Source organism: Panicum virgatum, chromosome 5N (genome assembly GCF_016808335.1).
Source record: "Panicum virgatum strain AP13 chromosome 5N, P.virgatum_v5, whole genome shotgun sequence".
In the NCBI taxonomy this organism is placed as follows: domain Eukaryota; kingdom Viridiplantae; phylum Streptophyta; class Magnoliopsida; order Poales; family Poaceae; genus Panicum; species Panicum virgatum.
The window spans coordinates 10,577,234-10,601,806 of record NC_053149.1 but is presented as its reverse complement, the minus strand read 5'-3'; the positions used below and the strand labels follow the sequence as shown (position 1 = coordinate 10,601,806).

The following is a 24,573-nucleotide window of genomic DNA, read 5'->3' as shown; positions in this document are numbered from 1 at the left end:
GGTCCTTGTGAAGTATCCATATGATCTTTGAGGTGAGCGTAGAGCCCCCTGCTGTGTCTAAGGCACTTGCCGTAGAGACGCATTCCATTGCATCTGTAGCCTTAACCTGCCTCTAAGTCTTCACAAAACTCTAACAACACATTTTGCATTGCCCTGTGAACCTTTTGTGCATCTGAAACAATCCGAAACAGTCCCAGTAAGGCTACGAGTTGAAGTTACAACATGGAATTTTTTTTTTGAGTAGTAGGGGCCGCACGAACGCGTACCCCCTCTGCCATAAATTATGACGTCCACTCTCCTACTTGAGGAGATGGTAAGTCAGTGCTCCTCCCAAGTGCAATGGAGGCCACTAACTTAGGCCATGACCCTTCATGATCAGCCATAGACCCCGTCCAGGTAAGTATTACAACATGGAATTTTCCTGCTGGTCTACTTCACTTTCCAGACATTTTTGCCGTCCTACGGTACTAGGGTGCTGTTGACCGGACACCGGCTAGAGCGTTAGGCAAATGGTGGTGGCAACGTCGGTGATCCGATCCCTTCATAATAATAGGACCAACAGTGAAGAGGAAGTGAAAAATCTTACCTTTTTTATTCTTGTAACCATTGATACACGTAATAATTAGACACTATTATTTTTCTCTCCCTAGCAAATAATTCCCATGACCTTATTAATATGATAAAAAATCAGTTTCATTCTATTTTGTAATACTTGTGCTGGTTCTTTTCTTTTCTTTTATTTCTTGGATTAACAGCGCACGAGAACACAATCATGATTTATCGCATATTAAGGGTCCTAGAAAGTTGAAACTAGTAATTTTGTGTTTTTGAGGGGGGAGAGAGACAATGCTGAACTTTAAAATGCATCGGAAGCCGTCTGCCCTTATTAGTTTACAGTCCACAAGTTGCTGATGCACGTCTCTTGACGGTCGCCATGTACTTGTTTGTTACTTATAGTAGAAGGGGACAGCATCAGATGGAGTTAACGTGAACTACATAGCACAGACACACTACCAGGATTATGTTGATGCATTGTACTTTACAGTATCTATCTCCTCATTCTGCTACGCCATGGAAACTTCCCTTCTTCCAATGCCAGCAGCAGATGGCAACTTGATTTGTGGTGTACTAGTTTAATCATTATAGCATAAACTTGGAATGCTAACAAATAATACTTGTGGAGAGCTACCCAAGATGACTCATGGAGAAAGGCAAAGGCCTCAAACTCGAAAACACAAAAACATGGCATGTTGCGTAGCACAAGGGTGTGTCGCTCATAGAGTCATCTTCCTCTGGTCCTTTTTCTTATTGCCGCATTTTTTTAAAAACCAATTTGGTAGAGGATTTGATTGATGATCATCTCCTTTTAGAAGAAGAGAACTTGTTTTGAGCTGGAGCTGATCCCTGTTCCATGCATGGTTGTTTCCGAGATCTCATCTGATCTGATCAAGAACACGAGATAATATTAATTTCATGAGATGAGCGGTGCCATAACAATCCAGATCTCTCCTGTCACTCCAATTGTAATAAATATTATTGCAATTTTTTTTACAATAATAATCAAAAGAAACGAAACAGCCGCACCTAGCCTAAAGGATTTTTTTTAAGATAGTGAAAATAGCAGTACAAAGCCGTGAGATTTTTGTATACAAGCATGAAGGAAACACTGATGAGTATGCATGAGAAGAGGGTCAGGTGGGGGTCAGATTGTTGGGGACATTTACTGGGAGTCTGGGACATTCTCTTTCGTACCACTGCTGCACGAATAACTGAGACTGAGAGTGATGATGCAGCTCCAGCATCATGGAGCTGAGCTCTCTCCTACTTTGTGCCGTCCTTGAGCTGGCAGCAGAGTGATGGTGAACTGAAGCTCTGAAAGGCCTTAGATGGATTTTGTTTCCTTGCCGTTTGGACTCGAGTTGCCGTGCAAGCCTTGGTCAGAAACTTCACATATATATGGGGCAGTGCGAGTTAAATGTACTGGTACTGCTGCTGTCCTAGACTGGAAATTATTTATGAAGCAATGCAACTACCACTGTCCAATTCAGATCCCATTATGATTGTTACTTCTTTGCTAAGAAAATCTCATTTGTTCTGTGCAGAAGTAGTAATATATATAACTCGTCTGCTATTACGCAACTTAACACTCAATCATGGGACAAGATACTCCCCTGACTTTGTGTTAAGGGGTTCTCTTTTTCCATGGAATGGTCTGACACTGGATAAAAATGGTGCACAAGGAAATGTTTTTATTTGTCAAAATGACTTGTATATTTTTTTTGAAGAAAGGAAAATTTTTTTTGAAGAAAGAATGACTTGTATATTTGGATGCTAGCTTTATCCAATGCTGCTCTTGTGATTTCTCCAGCTAGAATCAATTACTAGTGAGTAAAAAATGAAGGGAGCAGATGCAAGAGAATATACTCTGGGCCCCATTTGAGGGTCGGCATCAGGAGATGCTCGTCTTTATGACTGTAAAAAACAGTGGAGCCTCAAAAGAGAGTCCAGTTTCTGCTCGGTTCTAAACAAGATTAAAGAGGAGGTTTCCGCTTGGATAGCGGCAGGAGCGAGGCCCCTAGCGGCAATCATAGAGTGAGATTTTCCCGATTGTAAATATAACCTTTCTTCTGTACTCTCTTCCTCTATATCAATGAAATAAGCACACTCTCGTGCTATTCGTTCAAAAAAATAGAAATATTCTCAATTTCATCGTCTGCTTGAATGCTCAATTCGTGGACAGGCTAAAATTTGCAAACACAATCACTTTATTATATTCTCTTTCTCCTTTTTTCCCTTTCCCTGGCATCTGATCATGGGGCCGCCTGCTGGGGCCCACGGCCGTACTGACGGACCTGATGATTGACTGAGCACTGTCGTGTTATGCTCAGAATTTTGAAAACGAAGACTGTTAATGCCCTACTGCTTGCGTCACCGATGCTTGTTTACAGCCCTACCTTGAAATCTCATAGCTACCTACCCAAGCTTCTACTTGCTTGTGTGATCCAACCATCCACATTCCACCGTCCAATCTAGCAATCAATACTCCCTTTGTAAGTTATTCTAATTTTTTAGAGTCAAAATATTTTTATGTTTAATCAAAATTATAGAAAAGATTACAAAATTTTATAGTACCAAATAAATATACTATGAAAGACTGAAAGTATAATTAATGAAGAATCTAATGATACTTAGTGCCAGTCATTGATACCGACCGATACTAAAGAGTGATATTTAGTATCAAGTGGCATTATGACATAGTACTAAAATAGCTTCGGAGACTTTCAAATTTGGACCCGGTACTAAAATGGTTTCGCGCCAACTTTAGTACCGGACCAAATCATAACCGTTGCTAATACATAGGGACTAAAGATCATTTTTCTTTTAGTGAAAAATAGTACCGAGATATTCTTATAACACATTATTGAAGAAGGTTTACTGTGGGACTCGTGGAGATGATCTAAATATGCATTTTAAGTCGAACCTAAAACATTAGGCATTGTGCATTTTACTCTGATGGAATGGTAGATGCCCTGAAACAAAATCATAAGATCAGTCCCATCCTGCTTGGGACACCTAGCTTTCACCTCACCCTGTACTGCATCTGCAGTTGCCTTTTGTTGTTTGACTAGCCTCTAGACCCTTTGATGAAACGATAGCGAAAGGGACGAGGGCACTAGAATCCTTTTTACGCACACTAGCTAGCTTTGAGTTTTTTTTTTGAAGGAACTATAGCTTTGAGTATTGGTACGTACTAAAACAGTCCCTCTCACGCGCTTCGACGTGACGACTCACATCCGTTACGTACAGCGCTTTTGTGGGAGACACACACACACACCCCGTATCTTCAGCCATGCATATTGTTGCTCTTAAAACCTATTTATTTGTCTCCTTTTGGAGCACGGGGGAGTTAAAAATTCTCTAAAATCGAATTATTTTTATGAAGTGATTGTAAAATTATTCCTGCGTTACAATTTACAAACGTGACCTTAATTCATGGATAAGGAAAATAAAAACATTGCTAGCACTACCCAAGTGACCACGATAATTGATTGCTGCTAACTCAAAATAATTCTGATCTTGCCTGAAAACCGAGCTGGAAAATGGCGATAATTAATTGGTGGGATATTCTGGAGGCGCTGGACGAGCATATTTCCGTATGGGAAGGAAGGTCGCAACAGCACAGCACATCAGCAGCGTGTATTCGGTATTCCTGTCGCCGGTAGCTAAGCTATAGTTAGGGTATACACACCGCCGTACATGGTATAGTCCACCGGCGGCGGCGAAGTGGTATCTATGAGGATGAACGAATCGGAGAGGCGACGGCGGCGACAGCGACTGCCGACGGGCGATCAGTCAGGCCCGGCCGCCGGCCGGCCAACGCGGCGGCGGCGCATTCGCCCTTGTACTTGTACCGACGCCTGGCGTGCTGCCGGGGTCTGCCGGCCGGCGATGCCCGTACACAAGCTCTTGCATGATGCATTGAGGGAGGCCGGCCCCCCACTCCTGTGCACGGCTGGTGACTGCCGCTGGCAATGGTCCTGTTTGGTTTTCACTAGCACTGAGTAGCGCAACTAGAGAATCTTCAATGTATGAAGTACTAAATGAAATTTATTTATAAAATGTTTTTAGGAATGGTTGTAACTTTTCGTGACGAATCTAATGACGGTAATTAATCGATGATTGGTTACAGTAATGCTACTTTAATCGTGTGGTCAAAAATATCATTAGATTCGTCTCGCAAAATAACACAGAAGTTGTGAAGTTAGTTTTGTAAACTGTCTTCATTTAATACTAGTAATTAACGGTCAAAGTTTGTGCTACTCCAAAATAGCACAAACCAAACACCGCCAATGGCATGCGTGCTCGTGCCTTTCATTTCCTTGGCTATTTCACCCGCCCGATTTAAATCCTGACTCCTCCTGAGTAGTGGCGGTGCAGGCCAATCATTGGCCGGCGCGCCATAAAATCTGCACGGACAGGCGCAGGGGGTCAAGTGAATCTGCTAGACCTAGACGCGCGTTGAGCTCATCAGGAGCAATATATAACACGTATATACAAACCCTTGTACATCTATCTTAGTGGATATCTTCGTTTTCTTCGAGATAGGGAAACAATCAAACAACACATATTAAGATGATGAAGTTACCACAAACACTTCACCGCTGAAAAGTATCAAACACCTCACCACTGAAAAAGTATGTGTTTTACCACTTAGTATTATCTAGCTTGTATGTGAATAACATGTCTAGTAAGTGCAATGATTGCTGGGAGTCATAGTGTTGAGGTTTCTATCTCTTGATTTCAGTTGTATTTGGTTGTCTAATTAGATTTTCAGAGCTGTATGGATCCTTCATTTTCTTGCCTTTTATTTCAGTTTACGTTGCGGTGGATTGTTTTCTACGCTACGAGAGCTCTCTCGTACTTGCGTCGTGTAATTTTCCTTCTCTTAATAAAAATATGCTCAGTCTCGGGAAAAAAATGTGCAATGATTGGGTGCGATGTCCCACCGGAGCACTCGTCCCTTGCTTATCTAGAACACATCTAATGATGGAGTACGCTTGCATGCTAGTACATGCAAATTCGTCCATGATAATCCAATCCCCTAACATGGTTTGCCATGTCATGTCATGTCTTGTCATGCCACCATTAAAGACATCAAAGCAAGCGGTGGTGCCCGAATTAGGCTCCCAAAACGGGAAAGCCCAAGATTAATGTCCAATTTGTGGTTGGGTGCCTGCTGGTCAGTTCTAGGTCATGGCAGGCGACCCAATAGCTGTTGCTAGAATGGACCAGATGGGGGTTCATTCCAGCCATTTATGGTTTGGCACTCACCCCCACCACATCAGTTTTTTTCCTTTTCCAATTGTACTTGGATGCGTTATGTTTTTTCTTCTGATTTCTGATATGTGGGGACCATCATTTTCCGATCCTGGCCCACATGGTCAAAACCCTGTCCACAGAAGACTTGTTTGGTAAATTTTACAAAAAAGATGAATGCATGCATGGAGTACTAAACGAAGTTTATTTGCGAAATCTTTTCATGAATGGGTGTAACTTTTCGAGACGAATCTAATGAACCAAGTTCTACCATGATTGGCTACAGTGATGCTACAGTAACCACCCCAAATTATTTTCTAATCATGCAGTCAAAGACCTTATTAGCTACAACACATGCTACAGTATCATAATTGTAAAGATTATTTCATAATTAGACTTCATCTAATACCTCTGATTAGTGGTCAAAGGGTCGAACAGTTTTTATGAAAACTTTTACACCCCCTTACCAAACTAGGCAATAATTTTAAAGGAGATTGATGGATGGCTGTCTTGTGGCAAGTACTATTTGCATCAGCGGCATGGAAATCCTGTCGATCCTCCAGGGTCCTTGCACAAGAAAGTAGGCTTTTACATGGTCATATATATTTTTACCTCAGTCTTTTTCTTTTTTTTCCTTTGTACTATAGGACGAAAAATCCAAATTTTTCTCAAACGCACGCTAAGGGGAAAAAAATTCGTATTCGCTCTAGGTTGGTAAAGGAGTGGTTTCAGACATCGACACATGCTAAAAAAACAACTTTGACTACTATCTTTTTACTATAAAAATGTAAAATATAATTAATATATATTTTTACGAAACTACTTTTCAAGATAAATCTACTTACATCGCTTTCATAATTTCAAACTGAACTCAAAAAATTATATATAGTTAAAATTAAAATACTTAACTTATTAGGACAAACTCAAAACGAAATTATTTACCAACACGGAGGGGTATTTTTTTACTCACAACGGGAAAATAAAGATTGTACAAAATTGAAGGAAAAGCATTTGTTGGATGAAAATTCAGCTGAAAACACCTAATCCAAAGAAACTGAACAAGGTAAGAAGTACCTCCACCGCTAACGCATCGCCAAACTATTGAATTATAAACAATGGCACCAGCTAGATTCACAATTTGAAATTTTTAAAAAACGCCCCCATGTGTCGCATTAGCGGTGCTTAACCGGCACAGTGGCACTGGCCGGGGAGACATGGATTTAAGTTGGTTTTGGCGTCTTATGTTTAAATCCATCAAGAGAGAGAGAGGGGAAGGTGGTGGCACCTCCGTCCCCGGGCCGCGGGTCCCACCTTACGCTAGAGGAGAGAGAAACAGAGCATCGAGTGGGTCATCAATGCCCCAATGATCCCTTGCGCGACTCCGATTTCTCCTGTCTATCGCAATCGGCACCTCCCTCTCTCTCTCCTCCCTTTCTTCTTTACCCTTCCCTTTGACCGACTCTCTCTCTCTTATAAAATGATGCCCCAAACTGCTCAGGACGGCAACACAACGCCATTGTTATCTCTCCCCCCTTCTTCTTCTCTCTCTAGTCTCTCCAAACAGTTTGGTGCAGCTGCAGAGCAGCCAAGGAACGCGAGCGTGAGGAGAGAGGGGGCAGCGAATCCCTGGGTCGCTTTCGACGGCCTGGATCCCCTCGCACGCGGGATCGTACGGCGGGCACGCGGCGGCGGTCGCTTTCCACCGCGTACGTGCTCCCCCCCCTCCCCTCTCCCATGCTCCCCCTAGCTCTCCCGTCGCCGTCGCCGCAGGAATCCCGGATTAGCTCTCCTGAAGTGGAGGGGGATTAGCCGCCCTAATCCTGCTTAGCGGTGTCCCACCCCGGGGGTTTGTTCTGTTGCTGGCGGCGGCGGTTACTGTTTCGGTTGCGCTTTGACTGGACTGTTGCGGCGTGGATTAATGCGCTCCCTGGCCGTTTGCCGGCGAACAGCCCGAGGAGGCGACGCCTCGCGGCCGTGCGTGCGGCCGCCGCAAGCGTGCGGGGGCGCGACAAGACGCCAGCTTTCCGGTGTCTCGTGCTCCCAATGCCTTGCGAAAGCTCGTCTTTTTCCTCGTTTTTTCGTTGCCGGCATAACTCCGCGGTTGACTGCTCGTTCGTGGGAGAGCCTCGCCGGAGGATTCGACCGGATTTGATGTGCGCATCTTCAAATTCTCTCGGCTTTTCTTTTTTTCGCTGCGTTGCAAAAGCTGCTGCGTTCTAGCTTTTCCGCGTTCTTAATTTGGAGGACGCGTACGGATCACTGTTCGCCCTAGTAGTTATTTTCCACAGTTGTTGAACCGGGGGGGGGGGGCTTTTTACATGCTCTCTTCTTTTTCGCGCTTGCTCCCTGCTGTTTCAGGTTTGGTCTGTTGCTCTGCTCTCGTGCAGCCTCTCATTGCAGCACACAGCCACCACCCCTTCTGCTGTTTGGGAATATCCAAAACGATTCGGAATGTGGCACCTCCTAGCCGGAGCGCCTCTGAAATCGTTTTGGTGATGGTACGACTCATTGAGTGATCTTTGGCAAAATGATAGAGCAAGCAGTACAGAATTTGTCCTTAGAAAAGTACTGCAGGTTTTATGCTTCAAGGGTACAGCTTGATGTTTTGTTCCTTTTTTTCCAAACAATTTTTTTTCTTCAAAACGGCAAATTTGTTTTTTGGTTCTATGCAAGTGATTATTCCCAGATATGCTGGACCATTCATGACATATTATCCACTTGTTCCTACTGGTAACCCTTATTTTCTTGGTCATAATGGTACATTATCCAGATGCTAGTTATTTATTTCGCTTGAAGACTCGATATTATACATCTGTAGCAAAATGCTGCCCTTTTTCTAGTGGATTGGTGATTTTTTTTGCCTTCCTGACGGTCAATAAGATTATATGTTCTCATATGCTACTCTGGATATGTTGCAGATAGTAAATTGCCAAGGCTCTAAACATGGAGGTCAATGGTCATCACAAACCTCGCGGAGAATATAACGGCACCGGCTGCAATGGTACTGTGGGATCACCCAATAATTTTGGTGATGTCGATCCATTGACAGAATGGTTCTACAGACCTCGAACGATCTCACTCTTGCTGATGGGAACAGGCTTTTTAATGTGAGTTTGGAGTCTTTTTATCTGTGGAAACTTTATAGACTGGAACTTATGCTTTTTAGGAATAATAATGATGTAGTGTTGATTATGGTCTGTTTTATGCATTTTTGGTAAACATTTTTCTTCATTTTGAACCACCATTGTTAGTATCACTCAAAATATTACTTAGCAGATTGTTTCATGATCTTTGTCAGTTGGGAAAGTGGTGTTCTGGATCCAGAAAGGAGCTTATCTGCTGATCGTGTTCCATCGGTTAAAAGGTATGTGCAAGAATCCTCTTTTTATTTTTGCATTGATATTTATTAAGAAGCTCTTCTGGTTCTGCATTCGATTTTTTCTGATCACCATTATTTTTTCACCTCATGTGCTGATTGCCATTTTAACGAGGGCTTTTTCACTAATTTGTACTATCTCTAGTTGCACTAATTTATACTATCTCTTGTCGACAGGGGTGTATTTGCGATGATTGCTGTGTTTTTGGCCTACTCTTTTCTTCAGGCACCTTCAACGTGAGTTACAGTGCTCGTTACCTTTTTTTATTATATCCTATCACCATATAGAAAAAAAAAACTCAAGCCGTGGGGGTGGAGAGAGATGTCCCCGAGGCATTGCAATTAAAGTCGAGAAAGGCATGGAACGCCTGCTGCCCCTGCCCAGGACACAATCGCTTATATCTCTGAAAGCAGTTTACGCAGTGAAGTATCATTTTGTCATATAGATAGATATACTAAGGATAATAGACACTTGCTGGCACAAAAGTAATGCATTCCTGCATACTCGATGTTTAAATTTAGCATCTTGTTAATATGACGCAGCAAACAACCTTCCTCTGTAGATTGCTTCGTTTTCTCTGTCGCGGTACAATTTTATGAGTGGAATCACATCTTCTGATAATAAATTTGTTGCTCTCCCTGATGACATGGGATTGTTTGCCATTTAAAATAAATGAGCAGGGGTTTGTTTCATTTTCTCTGAAGAAAGCATGACTTCCTCGAAGTTTTCTCTATAGATTTTGTTACTAGTAAAGCATGTTAAGTTTAAGCAAACTTCCACTGACATTTACTTCCACTGTGATTTAGTGTACTCATTAGACCGCATCCTGCCATTTGGAGGCTGGTCCACGGGATGGCAGTTGTCTACCTTGTGGCCCTCACTTTTTTGCTTTTCCAGGTATGTTCAGTTTATCATTAACCTTATTTAATAATTCTTTTTAAGATTCATTCACTGCACATGTCAAAAGAATTAAATTATTTTTTTATATATCTGTTGGGAAAATCTGTAATTCTATATTATTAGCTACTGTTTCACACGATGTAATGAGACGCACAGACGTCCAGATGTCCCTGTCCTTGTTTTCCTTCTTAGCATAGGTCCTTAATATTACCTTAGTTTTACAAGTACCTGACCTCATTCTTCAATATAACCATTGTTTTTTTATATACAATGGTCTCCAGTCTTGTATTTTTCTGCTATATCAATAGAAACTCGCACTGTCTTGTGCGGTTCGTTCAAAAAAAATGTTTTTTTATAAAAAAAAGAGATATCTAGCAATCATATCAGCGATATAGAAGTATCAACAGCAAATGTAATGACCAATTTGGTGTAACCTGGAATTAGTATAGCTTAGTTTGAAACTTCTTTTTTTGCAGATAGTTTAGTTTGAAACTAGGGTGACTAAAGTGAGTTACAATGTTTGCTTGTAGGCCTTAGCTTGTTTATGCAGTAGGAACATTTATAGGTGGCATATTATACTCCTGTGTTTAAGATGGTAGAGGATATTCATAGAGGTGGTCAAAATTCCAACGGCACTTTGTCAAATATCTTATGATATTTGCAGACAAATGCGAAAGGGTGCCTAGCCGGATTGGTTAGGTGACCTCAGTAGCACTCCTCAGGTCCTGGGTTCGACTCCCGGTGGGAGCGAATTTAAGGCTGAGGTTAAAAAAACCCCCTCGCCAGCCTACACGCCAAAGCACATGGAAATAGGTCCCGGCTCACTCCGGCCCGCTCTCACACGGGTTACGGTATGGGTTACGGCACCCATGTGTAAGGGTGGGGCAGGGGTTCGGAGGTTTTCTCGGTCTGCGTGAGAGGTCTTCTTCTTACATTAATGCTCGGGGGCGGCTTGCCCCTCGCAGGTCGAGTTTTTTTTTTGATATTTGCGGACAAATAAATAAAATCAGCTGACTGTTTTGTCAGAAGTTGATTTCAGCTCAAATTTAATTCATTCTGCATCACATTGTTTGTGCAGTTAAGCAATTGTGTAACTACTGTAATACATATTTTCCACATCTTTCTTCAAAGCCTCCTGCCGAGGATTGAAACCAGGTCAGGAGCTGTGCACTGCTGTGCTTCCACCATGCGAAGCCAATCGCAGCCCCATATTTCCCTCCGTATCTTTGCTATGATTCTGTATTCTTTTTTCTAAAAAAAAGTTACTTGAGGGCTCATCCTCATAAGATAAAACCAGTGTTCACTGGCAATGATTCAAATAGAAAAGCAGCAAAACCTAGTAAACATGGCATTTCATTTTTCATTTAATTCATTTTGCAGACTCGTGATGATGCTAGGCAATTCATGAAGTACCTTCATCCCGATCTTGGTGTTGGTAATGCATTCAATTTTTTAATATGGTTCAGTAATTTAGATTTAAGTGCTTGAATAAATCTTGATTTGATATATCTAATTTGAGCAGAATTGCCTGAGAGATCTTATGGAACTGATTGCCGCATATATGTACCTGACCATCCAAAAAGCAGGTTTAACAATGTTAATGTATGATGACTTCATTCACAGACCTATTTCTCAAATACTTCATGCTAAGCAGCCTTGACTATTCATTATGCTTCAAGTTACTGATTTGAATATAGGTTTTCTAGGAGATCATTTTTGATGAGTTTGTTATCGCTCATATCCTTGGATGGTGGGGTAAAGCTATAATGATACGAAACCAACCACTTTTGTGGGTGCTATCAATTGGCTTTGAGTTGATGGAGGTATGCCATATTCCTTTTGATTTGTACCTCCCAAACCTAGATTCCTAATGTAATGTATATGCACTACAGCTCACTTTTCGTCATATGTTGCCAAATTTCAATGAATGCTGGTGGGATAGCATTGTCCTCGACATATTGATCTGCAATTGGTTTGGTGAGATTTTTATGTGACTTTCAGTATTTTTCTGCATAGGATTGTTCGTTTTGCCCCTGAACCTGCATTTAGCACATATTGAAATCAACCTTTTGATTTATGTCTTTATTGAAACTCACTGGCGACATGGGTTTATTGTAGTATAAAACTAGTTAAGTGGTATCCTCTGACGCCTTTGACACTTTAATTACATTATAATACCTTAGTGCTTTCACATGCCCTGGCAACATTAATAAACATGGCACTATGATGAGCTGATGATTGCAAACAAGAAAGATCAGTCTTCAATTAAGTTTTTTCTTAGGTTTGGATGAGGAACAGAGAAATGGAGGTTTGCAGGAATTGTACTTCATGAACTGGATTATTAGTAGCTAGATTTAGAGAATGTTTCCATTCATATCTCTGTAAACTCAATAGTTACCCTCGTTTGTCATTTCTCTTCAATTTGTTGGTTCTTGCATGTTATCTTTACACTCATTTTCACAAGTTCTAGACTAACACTTCTTGACCGAGGCCATTTTGTCTTTGGTTCAGGTATTTGGGCTGGAATGAAAACTGTGCGGTACTTTGATGGGAAGACATATGTATGGGTTGGCTTGAGCCGCCAACCCAACATTATCAGTAAGGTACGTTCACTAGATGTTAGGCAAATGAGTTGTTCTGCAAAGCATGCAGTGGCGCCGGACCTTTTTCCCAGTTTTGGTGGATGTTCCTCTTTGAGGGAACATATTGGCTCCCAAACTGTACATGATGTTTGTCCTGCTTTAGTTCCATGATAAGGTGATAAGTCGTGAGCATGTGGGATGTGCTGGGAAACCAAGACAAGGACCCTCTTTGTTCTGTCTATTAAAATGTCCCTTAGCTGGCCTGGACTTGTTATTTGATATAATCTCTCAAGTGTTTTAGCGCAACAGCTCACACTCTCATATATGGTTGATAGATTAACTGCAACACATAGGCCCTAACATAAAATAAAACTAATAAAATGCAAAGTTATTTCGTGTTTCACAACCAGCAATTTTCTTTCAAACAATGCATGGCCTTTTGTTTCAGAAACTATCATCAGCCTTGGAATCTTGATGTAACATCAAGAGTTGGCCTTTCACAGCATTTATTTATTTTTGCATTTTCTTCTCTTTAGGTCAAAAGGACGTTAGGCCAGTTCACACCAGCACAGTGGGACAAGGATGAGTGGTACCCCCTGTTGGGTCCTTGGAGATTCATCCAGGTTCTGAGCCTTTGCATTGTTTTCATGGTTGTCGAGCTGAACACATTCTTTCTCAAGTTCTGCCTGTGGATTCCTCCTCGGAACCCATTGATCGTCTATCGGCTGGTGCTTTGGTGGTTGATTGCGATACCGACCATCCGCGAGTATAATACCTACTTGCAAGACAGGTATAATTTTGAAGTCACTTGGTTCAGATTTTACAAAGCTGCTCTGCAGTAATCAGTATGCAATTGCGATGGCATGTTTCATCCCAACACTACTGCTGTTCCAATAGCAGGAAAATTTGGATGCTCAGTCTGCTGAGTGCTGACTATGAACTCATCATTGCCGTGCTCACATGCTAGACCTGACAGTGGACATGTGTTTGTATGTTGGCTATAATAAGCTCCTGTCTACTAGTCATGGGTTGCATGTGAACTGTGCATATGATAACATTTTGGAGTCGGTCTTTGAAAAAAAAAGATAGCATTTTGGAATCAACAAGTTAATTTATACAAATAGGAACCCCATTAGTTATTAACTTATTATGTGATTTTTTAGTGAAATAATTATGTAATAATTGTTTTCAGGAAACCCTTTAAAAAGGTAGGATCTTTCTGTTGGCTTTCCCTGGCTATATGCATTGTAGAGCTCCTAATCTGCATCAAGTTTGGACATGGTGAGTGCCGCTCCTTTTTCTCTGTGCATGTAACTTGCAAGTAGTAATCTTTACCTCCGTATACCGTGCTGACTGGACTGGATCCTGAACAGGTCTCTTTCCGAAGTCCATGCCGTCGTGGTTGATCACATTCTGGACTGGGGTCGCCTTGCTTCTCGTGCTCTTCCTTCTTGTCTGGACTTTCAAAATTTACCGAACAATGATAAGGAAAAGGTTATAAATTGTGACCAAAATTATTTGTTTGCCTCCATTCTTTGCCCAATTCAGTGTTGTCGTGTACATAAAAAAATATTCAAATTGTGTACATGTAGTGGTAGCCGACCTTGGTGGTCTGAAGAGGATTATCCATGATAAATTTTATGCCTTGTTTGATTTTTCACCAGCAAAGTAGGATAGCAGTTCCCCTTTAATTCGTTTGTAATGACGTACTTTGTCCATCGGCTCTGAGATGTGGAGTTAGCTTGATTCAACCTATGCAATTATGACAGAGGATTCAAATCTTTTCAGTCCAAAGTTGTTGAAAAATGTGGAGTTAACTTGATGCAATCATCTGAGCTCTGGATCCAACAATCTTAAAAAAAAAATTCTGCGATACTTTTAGTTGTTACCATTGTTATCCTAAACGCTAAACGGTAACAGCCGGCCACTTACTGTTTAGCATATTATTCGATCAAACCGGATGTTTAAATGGGTAAAAACGTCTCTGTAGGCACTAGGGGGAGGGGGTATGTTTTCAGAGGGCTCTGTATTCTGCAATACTTTCAGTTGATACCGTGCCCCTCTTTTCTTAACATCGCTGTCCGCTGACACCTCTCTATAGGGAGGGGGTATGTTTTAAGAGGGCTCTGCTGCAGCAACGCTCTGTTTAGATCCGATGGGGTGTAAACGCAAAATTTTTTTGCAAATGAATCTAGGTAATTTGAAGTACAAAATGAAGTCTATTTGCAAAATTTTTTGCACATATGAGTTGTAAATCGCGAGACGAATCTAATGATGCTAATTAATTCATGATTAATCAATAATTAGCGGATGGTTACTGTAGCATTACTGTTGCAAATCATGGATTAAGTAGGCTCATTAGATTCGCCTCGCGATTTACAGCCCAATTATGCAAAAAGTTTTATAAATAAACTTCATTAATACTTCAAATTAGCAAGATTCCTTTGCACTTTTTTGCGTTTACGGTTTTTTTTGTCTAACAGACCAGTGTGGCAGTAGAGCGTGCGCTGTACCTGATCTGTAAATGGCCGGAGATTCAGGTGTCTCATTGTGATGTGTGAAGGTACTGAGTAGGCCTGTGCTGGTGATGAATGTGCTCGTGTCCACTCTAGGTTGGTCCTATGCAAAGATTCTTATTGTTTGCTCCACTGTTGGTTCACTTGTTCGGTGTCAGACCTTCAGGCTTCAGCACAAGAAAGATGATGCGCGGCAAAGAAGGGCTTCTATTCCAGAAGAAAACACGGAGCTTAGTGGAGCGGGCCCAAGCCGGCCATCCCAAGCGTCTTTTTTATTTTTATATTTTTTAAAATTATTTTTTACAGAAATATATTTTCGATTTCATAATTTACAGTTTTGTACCCCTACCGCCCGGCTGCGGGGCGGCAGGGTACCTGCCGCCAACTGGCGGGGCGGTAGGGACCTGAATATAAATAAAATTTATTTTTAATCGCATTTTGGCCCCTGGGGGAGCCTGCCGCCCCCCTGCCGGGCGGCAGGGTACCTACCGCCAACTGGCGGGGCGGTAGGCCAGGCAAAAAAATATTTTCTTTTTAGTTTCCAGAATAGTGAACTTCTAAATTCAATTAAAAATTATAGAAAAATCAAAAAAATGCAAACTAAATTTTTATAGGTTTCTTAAATCAAGATCTATAGAGAAAAAAATACTCATGTATGTGAAATGTCAATTTTGCCCCTCTAAAATTTTAGGTTGTGTTTAATCTAGTTTATTTTGTATCTGTTGTTCTATTTGTCTAAAAATCTTGAAAATTTTTTGGTAGCCTAATTTTTGCATGTTTATTTCACTGGAAAATTTTCAGGTGCATAGCCTAGGTGCATGTTTGTGGATCTATTATTCTACTGCTAAATGATGGAAATCCAACAATAATAGATCCACAAATATGCACTTAGGCTATGCACCTGAAAATTTTCCAGTGGAATACACATGAAAAGAGTAGGATATCACAAAATTTTCAGGATTTTTAGACAAACAGAACAATAGATACAAAATAAACTAGATTAAAAACAACCTAAAATTTTAGCAGGGGCAAAATTGGCATTTCACATGCATGAGTATTTTTTCTCAGTAGATCTTGATTTAATAAACCTAACAAAATTTAGTTTGTATTTTTTTGATTTTTTTATAATATTTAATTGAATTTAGAAGTTCACTGTTCTAAAAACTAAAAAGAAAATATTTTTTTGTCTGGCCTACCGCCCCGCCAGTTGGCGGTAGGTACCCTGCCGCCCGGCAGGGGGGCGGCAGGCTCCCCCAGGGGTCAAAATGTGATTAAAAATAAATTTTATTTACATTCAGGTCCCTACCGCCCCGCCAGTTGGCGGCAGGTACCCTGCCGCCCCGCAGCCGAGCGGTAGGGGTACAAAACTGTAAATTATGAAACCGAAAATATATTTCTGTAAAAAATAATTTTAAAAAATATAAAAATAAAAAAGCCGCCCATCCCAACTTTTCTTCTTCTTGTCCTTTTTCGAGATAATTGGGCCGCCCTCCAATCTGGCATCAGCCCAGATAAGCATTCAGATCCAGTCCACAGCAATCTGCCCACGTGGTGGCCTGTTTATATGGGCCGACATATCGTATAATTCATGTACATGGGCCGCAACTTGAGCATAATAAATCCCGGCGGATCGAACGTTATTGGGCCAATTCGGCCCCTCCCCGCGCATTCAAACGAAGGGCCGATTCGCTATCCACCTGCACGACACGAGGCACGCTTGCAACCATCCGATTGCTACAGTTTGTTTAGCCATGGCCATGGGGGACAAATGCCAACAAGCAGCAAATCCGTAACCTGATCGAATCGAAGGACTCGCGATGCTTGACCCATAAATTAACCCATAAACGCGATTTGCTAACCACAAACGGTTACATTTTAGCACAGAACGTGCATCCCGGTCGTGCCTTTTGCGTGGCCCCGATGCGTTAACCGGACTACTAGCTCGTATGTGATGCCATTTGTGAAAAGGGGGAAAAAGCCTCTTAATTGTGGCGCGAGAATAGAGATGTTACTTGGTAACCTATACATGCACCTATAACTCTCTTTAATTTAAAATTAATTTTAGAAAAATAGTACAAAATTTTGAACTGCGCTATTTTGCACCTCTACGTGAGAACGATGGCCGATCTTACTATTTCATGCATGGAATCTTCCTGAGGGATCGATACGATACGACGACCTTTCCTCTCATTCCTCCTCTTGGAATCTCACCATCCCAATTATTTGCTGCTTGCTCGCACTGATTGCTACTTGGATGGCATTGGCCTCTGATCTGACCGTACCGTCGTCATCAAGCTTGATTGCTCGTCCTGCACTTCGTCGCCATTTCTATACATCTGCTGATCTGCCTCTCTTTTCATTTGGAAACTCTAGTGGTTACATGTTTGTGTGTGTACTGTTTGTTCGGTTGAATAATGCACGCGTCTGATCGTCCGTGACGGATAGACGAGCCGGAGCTATAAACTAGTACAAGGGCAACGCGAACGAGCTCAAACGTGCGGTCCTCTTCGAGACACGGCCGTGCCCCTGCGAACCACCGCGTCGGCTGGCCATGGAGGCTTCTGCTGCTATAGTATTATTGCGCCGTCTTTATCAGCCTCGCATTGGGTAGGTATTCTGCCTGCACTGAGTACGAGGCACCCATCAAGGGTTGACAAGATTCTCCTTGGAGCTAGCGCGCCTCTTGGTTCGATCGACGCTGAAAGCCTCCAATGATTCTCCCGTGCAAGAAATTATTAGCTTGTTCATGCATGTTCAGAGATGTTAGATGTTTCTGGTTCGGCTAAACGAGCGAGCGGAGCTCCGGTTTTCGTTTTCAGACAGAAAACGAAGCTTCAGCGTCTACAATACGTCTCGGAGGATTCGTCAGCTCTCACTGTCAACTTGTGTCGGTGACTGATTTCATTAATGGTTTTGAATTCCCTTGACGGTTTCATCAGCGATTTTATTTTTGACGAACCAACAAAGCTCAGGTAATTCGTTGGAACAGCTAGTTTAAATCCTCGCCCAAGAAAATTCAAATATTTGAATAAGGAGGAAACTAAAAATTACACTCACATGCTTCTGCAATGTGTTGACGCGTCCTCATCACACAAGCACAGATCATGCGTCGTCGGAGCAAGTTTAAGCTGGCCGGCGCACGCCGAAGCACGAGAGATGCCATTAAGTAATAAGTATTCTGATGAGTGATGACCCGGAGGCCGATGCCGCTGCGTTGTGCTGTGCCCACCATCTTGACAGAGAATGTAGCCGACGGCGACTCGCCATCTAACCCTGTGATCTTCACCGCCAAGCTACCAGCTGCAAAGCTGCGAGATCCAGAGAGGCTAACGGCTAAAGCACAAGCCACAAGCATGGCCTTTCAGCAGCAGGTTGAAGCACATTTAGGCCCGTAGATGTAATTGGTAAGTTTCGGTGATTAATGACGACCGTATGCGTGTTTTGAAGGAAATAATTTTTACAAGTTATGTCTCATATGAAATGTAAAAGGAGACCCCTCAAAATTTATGATCAATCAATTCACGGACTCAATTTTCAAGAATAAGGACCATTCTAGTTTCAAGTGTCACAAGGAGATGAAGGACACTTGAATTAGGTTGAGTTTTATAGATTTAAGTTAGTGATCGTACTATTAAGTGGGGTTCTCGGGTTAGTAGCTTGACTCGAATCGAATTGGCCTTAGAAACGATGCACACTTGCTCAACTCAGTCCAAGACAGCTCAAAAGAACACAAGAAAACACTTGGAAGAACAAAGGCTCGAAGAAATAATCAACTCCAACTCATTTCAGCCGAAATCAGCAAAGTTTAGTTGCACCGGTTACACCGGTGGGTCAGTACCGGTGCATCCGAAGGCAACCGGTTGCACCGGTGCCCTGCCTCCGGTCTAATGGGGTTGTGTTAGCTGGGATCAAGCCAAAATTATAAGTGTCACCGGTTACATTGGTGCCGAGTGATAGAGCACCGGTCTATTCATGCTACTATCCTTCAGAGAGCTGGTATTTGGGGGTCAGTATCTTCTCTTCTGCACTGGTTACACCGGTGCCTTCATTTTGGACCACTGGTGCATTCACAGTGGCATTGTTCAGAGGCTTTGCAGTGGCTAGTGAAGGAAATCCTTCAGCACCGGTTACACCGGTGACTCACCTTAGCATGCACTGGTGCAATATTGTCAGACTGTCCCTGTGTCAGTACGTCAACGACTACTATTCAGTTTTAGTTTGACCGGATGCACCGGTGCTGCCCCTTCGGTCTATCCGGTGCCTACGACTTTTTGGGCAGTTTGTTTCCAACGGCTAGGGGAGCTTCTCCACTCTATATAAGTCGACCTCCTGGCTCATTTATGATGCCTTTGACGCATTGAATACCTGAGGCCACCCTAGAGAAGAAGAGAGAAGTGTTTGGAGCCATTGAATGAAGATCTAGTGATTGCAAGTGATCCAACTAGAAGAAACCAATCATTCCTTGAGTAGCAAGTGTGCTAGTGCTTAGGGCCATCTCAGTGAGGGTCAAGTGGAACCTTGAGAGCTTGGTACTCTTGGTGTTTGACGGCACCTAGACGATCTTGATGATCGGGTGACTCTTGGTGAGCTTTTGGAGATTGTGGGAGCCCCAATAGAAGGAGATTGTACATGGTGTGAAACTCACCATTTTGGAGATGGAGAAACGGCACCTAGACGATCTTGATGAAGACTTGCTTCTTGGTGATGCAAGGGAGCGATACCCTTAGTGGGTGCTCCAATGTGGATTAGGGGGGAGCGTCAACTCCTCGATACCATGGGAAAAAATCCGGTTGTCTCGTGTCCCTCTCATTTCCTTTACTAGCATTTCGTATCTCTAAAGCTTGTTCTTGTGCTTGCTTGGTTGCTCATTGCCTAGATTTACTACTTGCTAGTTTGGTCTCTTGACTAGGTTGCATATTTGTTAGTGTGATCTTCGAAAGTGCATCTAGGCCCCTAGTGGGTTTTGGTGGATTGATTGACACCACGATTAAAGGACTAACCATCTTGTTGAGTATATGAGCAGGAATTGATTATCATATTGTGATATATGCAATGTAATAATGTTCAAAACAAGGCTCATATAACAAGATGAATGCCACGACATGATCTAGTATGAGAATGATAACAAGCAATGAGTATTGTGTGAATTGGGATATGTGTTATTGATGAAGAATTTACTCCCATATCTAAATGAAGTTTGTTGAAGTATGTGGTACTTAAAATGACAAGTAAGGTATTGTGAATGAGATAAGGTTGTATGCTTATGCATAGTCTCATATATTGGAAAACTTGTCATAAGGAATGTATGAGATATTTGATGATCAAGCAAATGTGAAAGAAATGGTTTTCATTATAATAGCAAAATCAATGTGAGTTCAAGAGGGCTCTTGAGAATAAATGGATGGGATCGAAAGACGAGTTTCTAGAAGGCTATGTAAACAAAGGCTTGGCATGAGCAAGGAAACCGATAATGATCAGGTCCAAGAATTCTAAGAGACAAGGAGAATTTCACATTGAGAAGCATCATTTATTAGAGAAGAAAAATAGCTTGAGAATCAAAATGGATTTCATTATGAGTTAAATGTGATACAAGCCTACATGAAGCCATATGTGATGCAAGGATGAAGAGTTGGAATTCGAGAATGGGTTTCTATGTACTAAGTTTGGAGAAGGGCAATTGTGGTTGTGCCGAGGAACCAATGCTAGGGTGACGAAACGTTCTTTGGGTTCAACTTGAAGAATCTTGGTCATGTGTGGTGTTCATATTGGCAAGTATTAATCTTTCTAGAATCTTATTGTGAAGAAAGTGACCTGAACTAGAAGTGTATTTCATTCAAGAATAAAGGTTCAAGGTCACTAGCTCAAGGAAGTTGTGCTCAAAGTAAAGAAGCCAAATTGGATGCAATCCTCAGTTTATGAGTGATCAATGCACGGCATAGGATGAAAATGAGAAGCTCAAGAAGTTGAAATATAATTTATCTTTGATCTTGAGTTTAGGTATGCCGTACTATCAAGAGAGATGCATCACAATGGTCTTTGATTTAGTCTCAGTGCTCAAGTAACCCAAGTAAGTTGTGAAAAACACAAAAAGCCTCATGTGCACATTTTAACATTGCTGCTAGGGCAAATCCGGAAGTTCCGAATTTGGCACCTAAAGCACTAACGACTAGTTGGTTTGAAAACCCGGAGGTTCCGGGTTGTAGAATCCGGAAGTTCTGAGTTCTAATTGTCACATAACGGCTAGTTTTGTTGGGACCGGCTATTTATACCCTTTAGCCCCCTCCTTGGTGGGCTGCTATTCCAGGCTCTATTCTGTTGATTGCTGGTCGTCCCAAGAAGCTTGGTAGCCATTGTTGAGCTCTCCCCAACCTCTCTTTGTGAGATTGTGTGATTAGTGTATATCCTTGAGTTGGGTTGAGAGAGTGAAAGCTTGAGAGCACTAGAGAGCACAGCAAACCTTGAGCACTTGAGCTTAGCCGAGATTTGTGTGATTCGCATTTGTTACTCTTGGAGGTGAATCCTCCTAGATGGCTAGGCGTCGCCGGCTAGCTCCTAAGGATTGTGGTGAGCAGCGGCAAGTTATTGCCGCACCGATCTTGTGCCATGAGGGCGCATGGTCATATAGTGGAAGGAGGAGATAGCTTGACTTTGGGGTCGATATAAACTTCCTCAACGGAGACTAGGATTCACACGTGGGTGCACGGGGTGAATCTGAACTTCGGTAAAATAAATCCTTGTGTTCATTGCATTTACATTTATTTTGTGGATTTGAGGAGCTCTCTTTCAGACACTTATTTCTTGGAGACATTGTTGTTTTGTGTGTGCAGGATCTGCGTGAACCTGTTCAAGGAACTTCACTGAGCAGACTCTACAAGTGGGGTTTGAATTTATATTCATTTACTAGCACTACTTTTATTGTGTTCACTCTATTCTGAGTGAACTCGAAAGTTCCGGATTGGCAAACCCAGAAGTTCCGAGTTCACCTACTGTCTAGTCCAAATCCGGAAGTTCCGGATTTGAAACCCGGAAGTTCCGGGTTTGGCAGACAGTGAATTTTATCCGCTGCGTTTGAGTGAAAATTTGTAGGTGTATCTATTCACCCCCCTCTAGGCGACATCAAGGTCCTCTCAATCTTTCTTAAGGATGATGAACATGTTAGTGTTTTATCCTACCTAGTTTGATTATGCTAGTGTGCTCTAGTTGATAGAATCAAACTTGTAGATTGGGCAACACTAGTCTAGGATAAGAATTCGATAAAAATTTGAAAAAGTCCCAATTCAACCCCCTCTTCTTGGGCCTCGATCCTTTCAATTGGTATTAGAGCTTAGACTCTCTTTTAATAGGCATAAAAATTTAGAGAATGGCTCCGGGTAGTAGTGGACCACCCAAGCTCGATGAGAAAAACTATAGCTATTGGAAAGCTCGCATGGCGGGTTACCTTGAGGCTCTTAATCCCCTTGCTTGGGAGGTCACCAACAAAGTCGTTGCCGGTGTTATGGATAAGGACCATACTAAATGAAATGCTAGAGTTAAGAATGTTTTGTTTGATGCTATTAGTGAAGAAATCTTTGCACGTGTGCATAGCAAGAAAACTGCCCATGAAATTTGGGAAGAGCTTGTGACCATCCATGTTGGGTCTAAGAAGCTCCGTGAAGAAAAATGCAAGTGCTTAAAGAGAAACTCAATGAGTTCAAAATATTTCCTAGTAAACTAGTTGAACAAATGTATGCTAGGTTGAATGTACTTATTGAGGGCATTAACGCTCTTGAAATTTCTCCTTTGTCTACTAGTGACATCATCCGAAAGATCCTCCACTCATTGCACAAGCCCAAGTACAACATTATCACATCTTTGCTCTATGAGAGAGATCTTTCAACATTGCAAGTGAGTGAAGTTGTTGGCAAGATTCGGTCTCATGAGATGTTTCTCTTGGGCAAGATTGATCCTCCACAAGTCAAGAAGGACCTTGCACTTAAAGCTAAGAGTGAGCAAAGTCAAAGAAGAAGAACAAGGATAAGGCTCCTTCACCAAACTCAAGTGATGATGAGGCTAGTGAAGAATCAAGTGATGTGGATGGAGACATTGAGCTAGCTCTTCTCATGAGGAAGACCACAAAGATGATGTCAAGGCCAAACAAGAAAGGGTACAACTATGATCCCAACAAGAACAAATTTCGTACCCGGAGAAATCAAGACAACACCAACAAGATGTGCTACAATCGTGAGAAGTATGGGCACCTCTTATATGATTTCCCCGAACCAATCAAGTCCAACAAAAAGCAAGAAGATGAGGGAAATCAACACAAGCAGTCAAGGAAGAGCCATGAGAAGAAAGACTCAAGCAAGAAGAGGTCTTTCAAGAGAAAAGAGAATATCAAGGCCTTCCTTGGAGAATGGGTCACCAATGGCAAAACCTCAAGTGATGAGTCAAAGAAGACAATTGTGGGAATCACCATGCATGATGATGATGAGCCATCTCTACCTCTACCACCCATGTGCTTCGTGGCAAGAGGTAACAATAAGGTGAGTGATGATGAAGACTCCTCTAGTGATGAAAATGAAAATGGTCTATCACCTATTGACTTGCAATCCATCCTAGATGAGCACCAACAAGTAATCAAGAAGTATAATCTAAATGCAAAGTTCTTGAAATTTAATATGCTAAGCTTAAGGCCTCACATGAAGAGTTGCTTATTAGAAGCAAAGAGGTAGTTGAAACTCATGACACATACATTATTTCTAGCAAGCAACTTAGAGAGGAGCATGACAAGTTACTTGCTACGCACAATGAATTAGTTGTTAAACATGATGAAGTAGTTGTGCTTAATAAGTCACTTGTCTCAAGCAATAAGAAACTTAAGCTTGATTATGCTAATTTGAACATGAAATATCAAGAACTTGACTTTGCCTTTGATGCCATGGATGAAGAACTAAAAGCAATTAAAAAGGAATGCATGTCTACTTCTTGTGATGATCTTGTAGAAATCTCTCACCCTACCAATTATGATCATACTTCTCCTATTTATTCAAAGACTAACCATGATAGGGAGAAAGAACTTGAGTAGGAACTTCAAAGTATGACCAAGTGCATGTACAATATGACAAATGGAGCACACTTGCACAAGGAAATTCTCTTCCACAATGCAAGGCACTTTGGGACAAATGGACTTGGATTCTTCCCCAAGCCTCCGGAGAATTGTCCAAAGTCGCCGGAGCTCAAAGCATGCTTCACCAAGGAAGTGGGCTCCTATTGTCAACATTGTCAAGTTACCGGACATCATACAAGGGAGTGTCCAATTCCTAATCGCCCTCTTCCAACCTTGCCTCCTAACAACAAGTCACAATTCAATGAACATCATTTCTTGTTAAGCAAACTTAAAAG

At 41.9% G+C, this 24,573-nt stretch overlaps 1 protein-coding gene and 1 non-coding gene across 2 annotated transcripts; one reads left to right on the top strand and one right to left on the bottom strand.

Moving 5' to 3' along the window:
- Positions 1–243: 243 nt before the first annotated feature.
- Positions 244–404, bottom strand: LOC120677025. The gene has a single exon (XR_005676090.1). It is a non-coding gene; the product is annotated as a U1 spliceosomal RNA (small nuclear RNA).
- A 6,909-nt stretch (positions 405–7,313) lies between these two features.
- Positions 7,314–14,463, top strand: LOC120675874 (CDP-diacylglycerol--serine O-phosphatidyltransferase 1). The gene is made up of 13 exons (XM_039957084.1): positions 7,314–7,523; positions 8,736–8,924; positions 9,116–9,181; positions 9,371–9,430; positions 10,001–10,091; positions 11,475–11,529; positions 11,617–11,696; positions 11,801–11,917; positions 11,987–12,071; positions 12,606–12,697; positions 13,213–13,466; positions 13,869–13,957; positions 14,050–14,463. The coding sequence occupies exons 2-13, from the start codon at positions 8,761–8,763 to the stop codon at positions 14,175–14,177; spliced, it is 1,281 nt and encodes a 426-aa protein (XP_039813018.1). The 5' UTR covers positions 7,314–7,523; positions 8,736–8,760; the 3' UTR covers positions 14,178–14,463.
- The last annotated feature ends 10,110 nt before the right edge of the window (positions 14,464–24,573 follow it).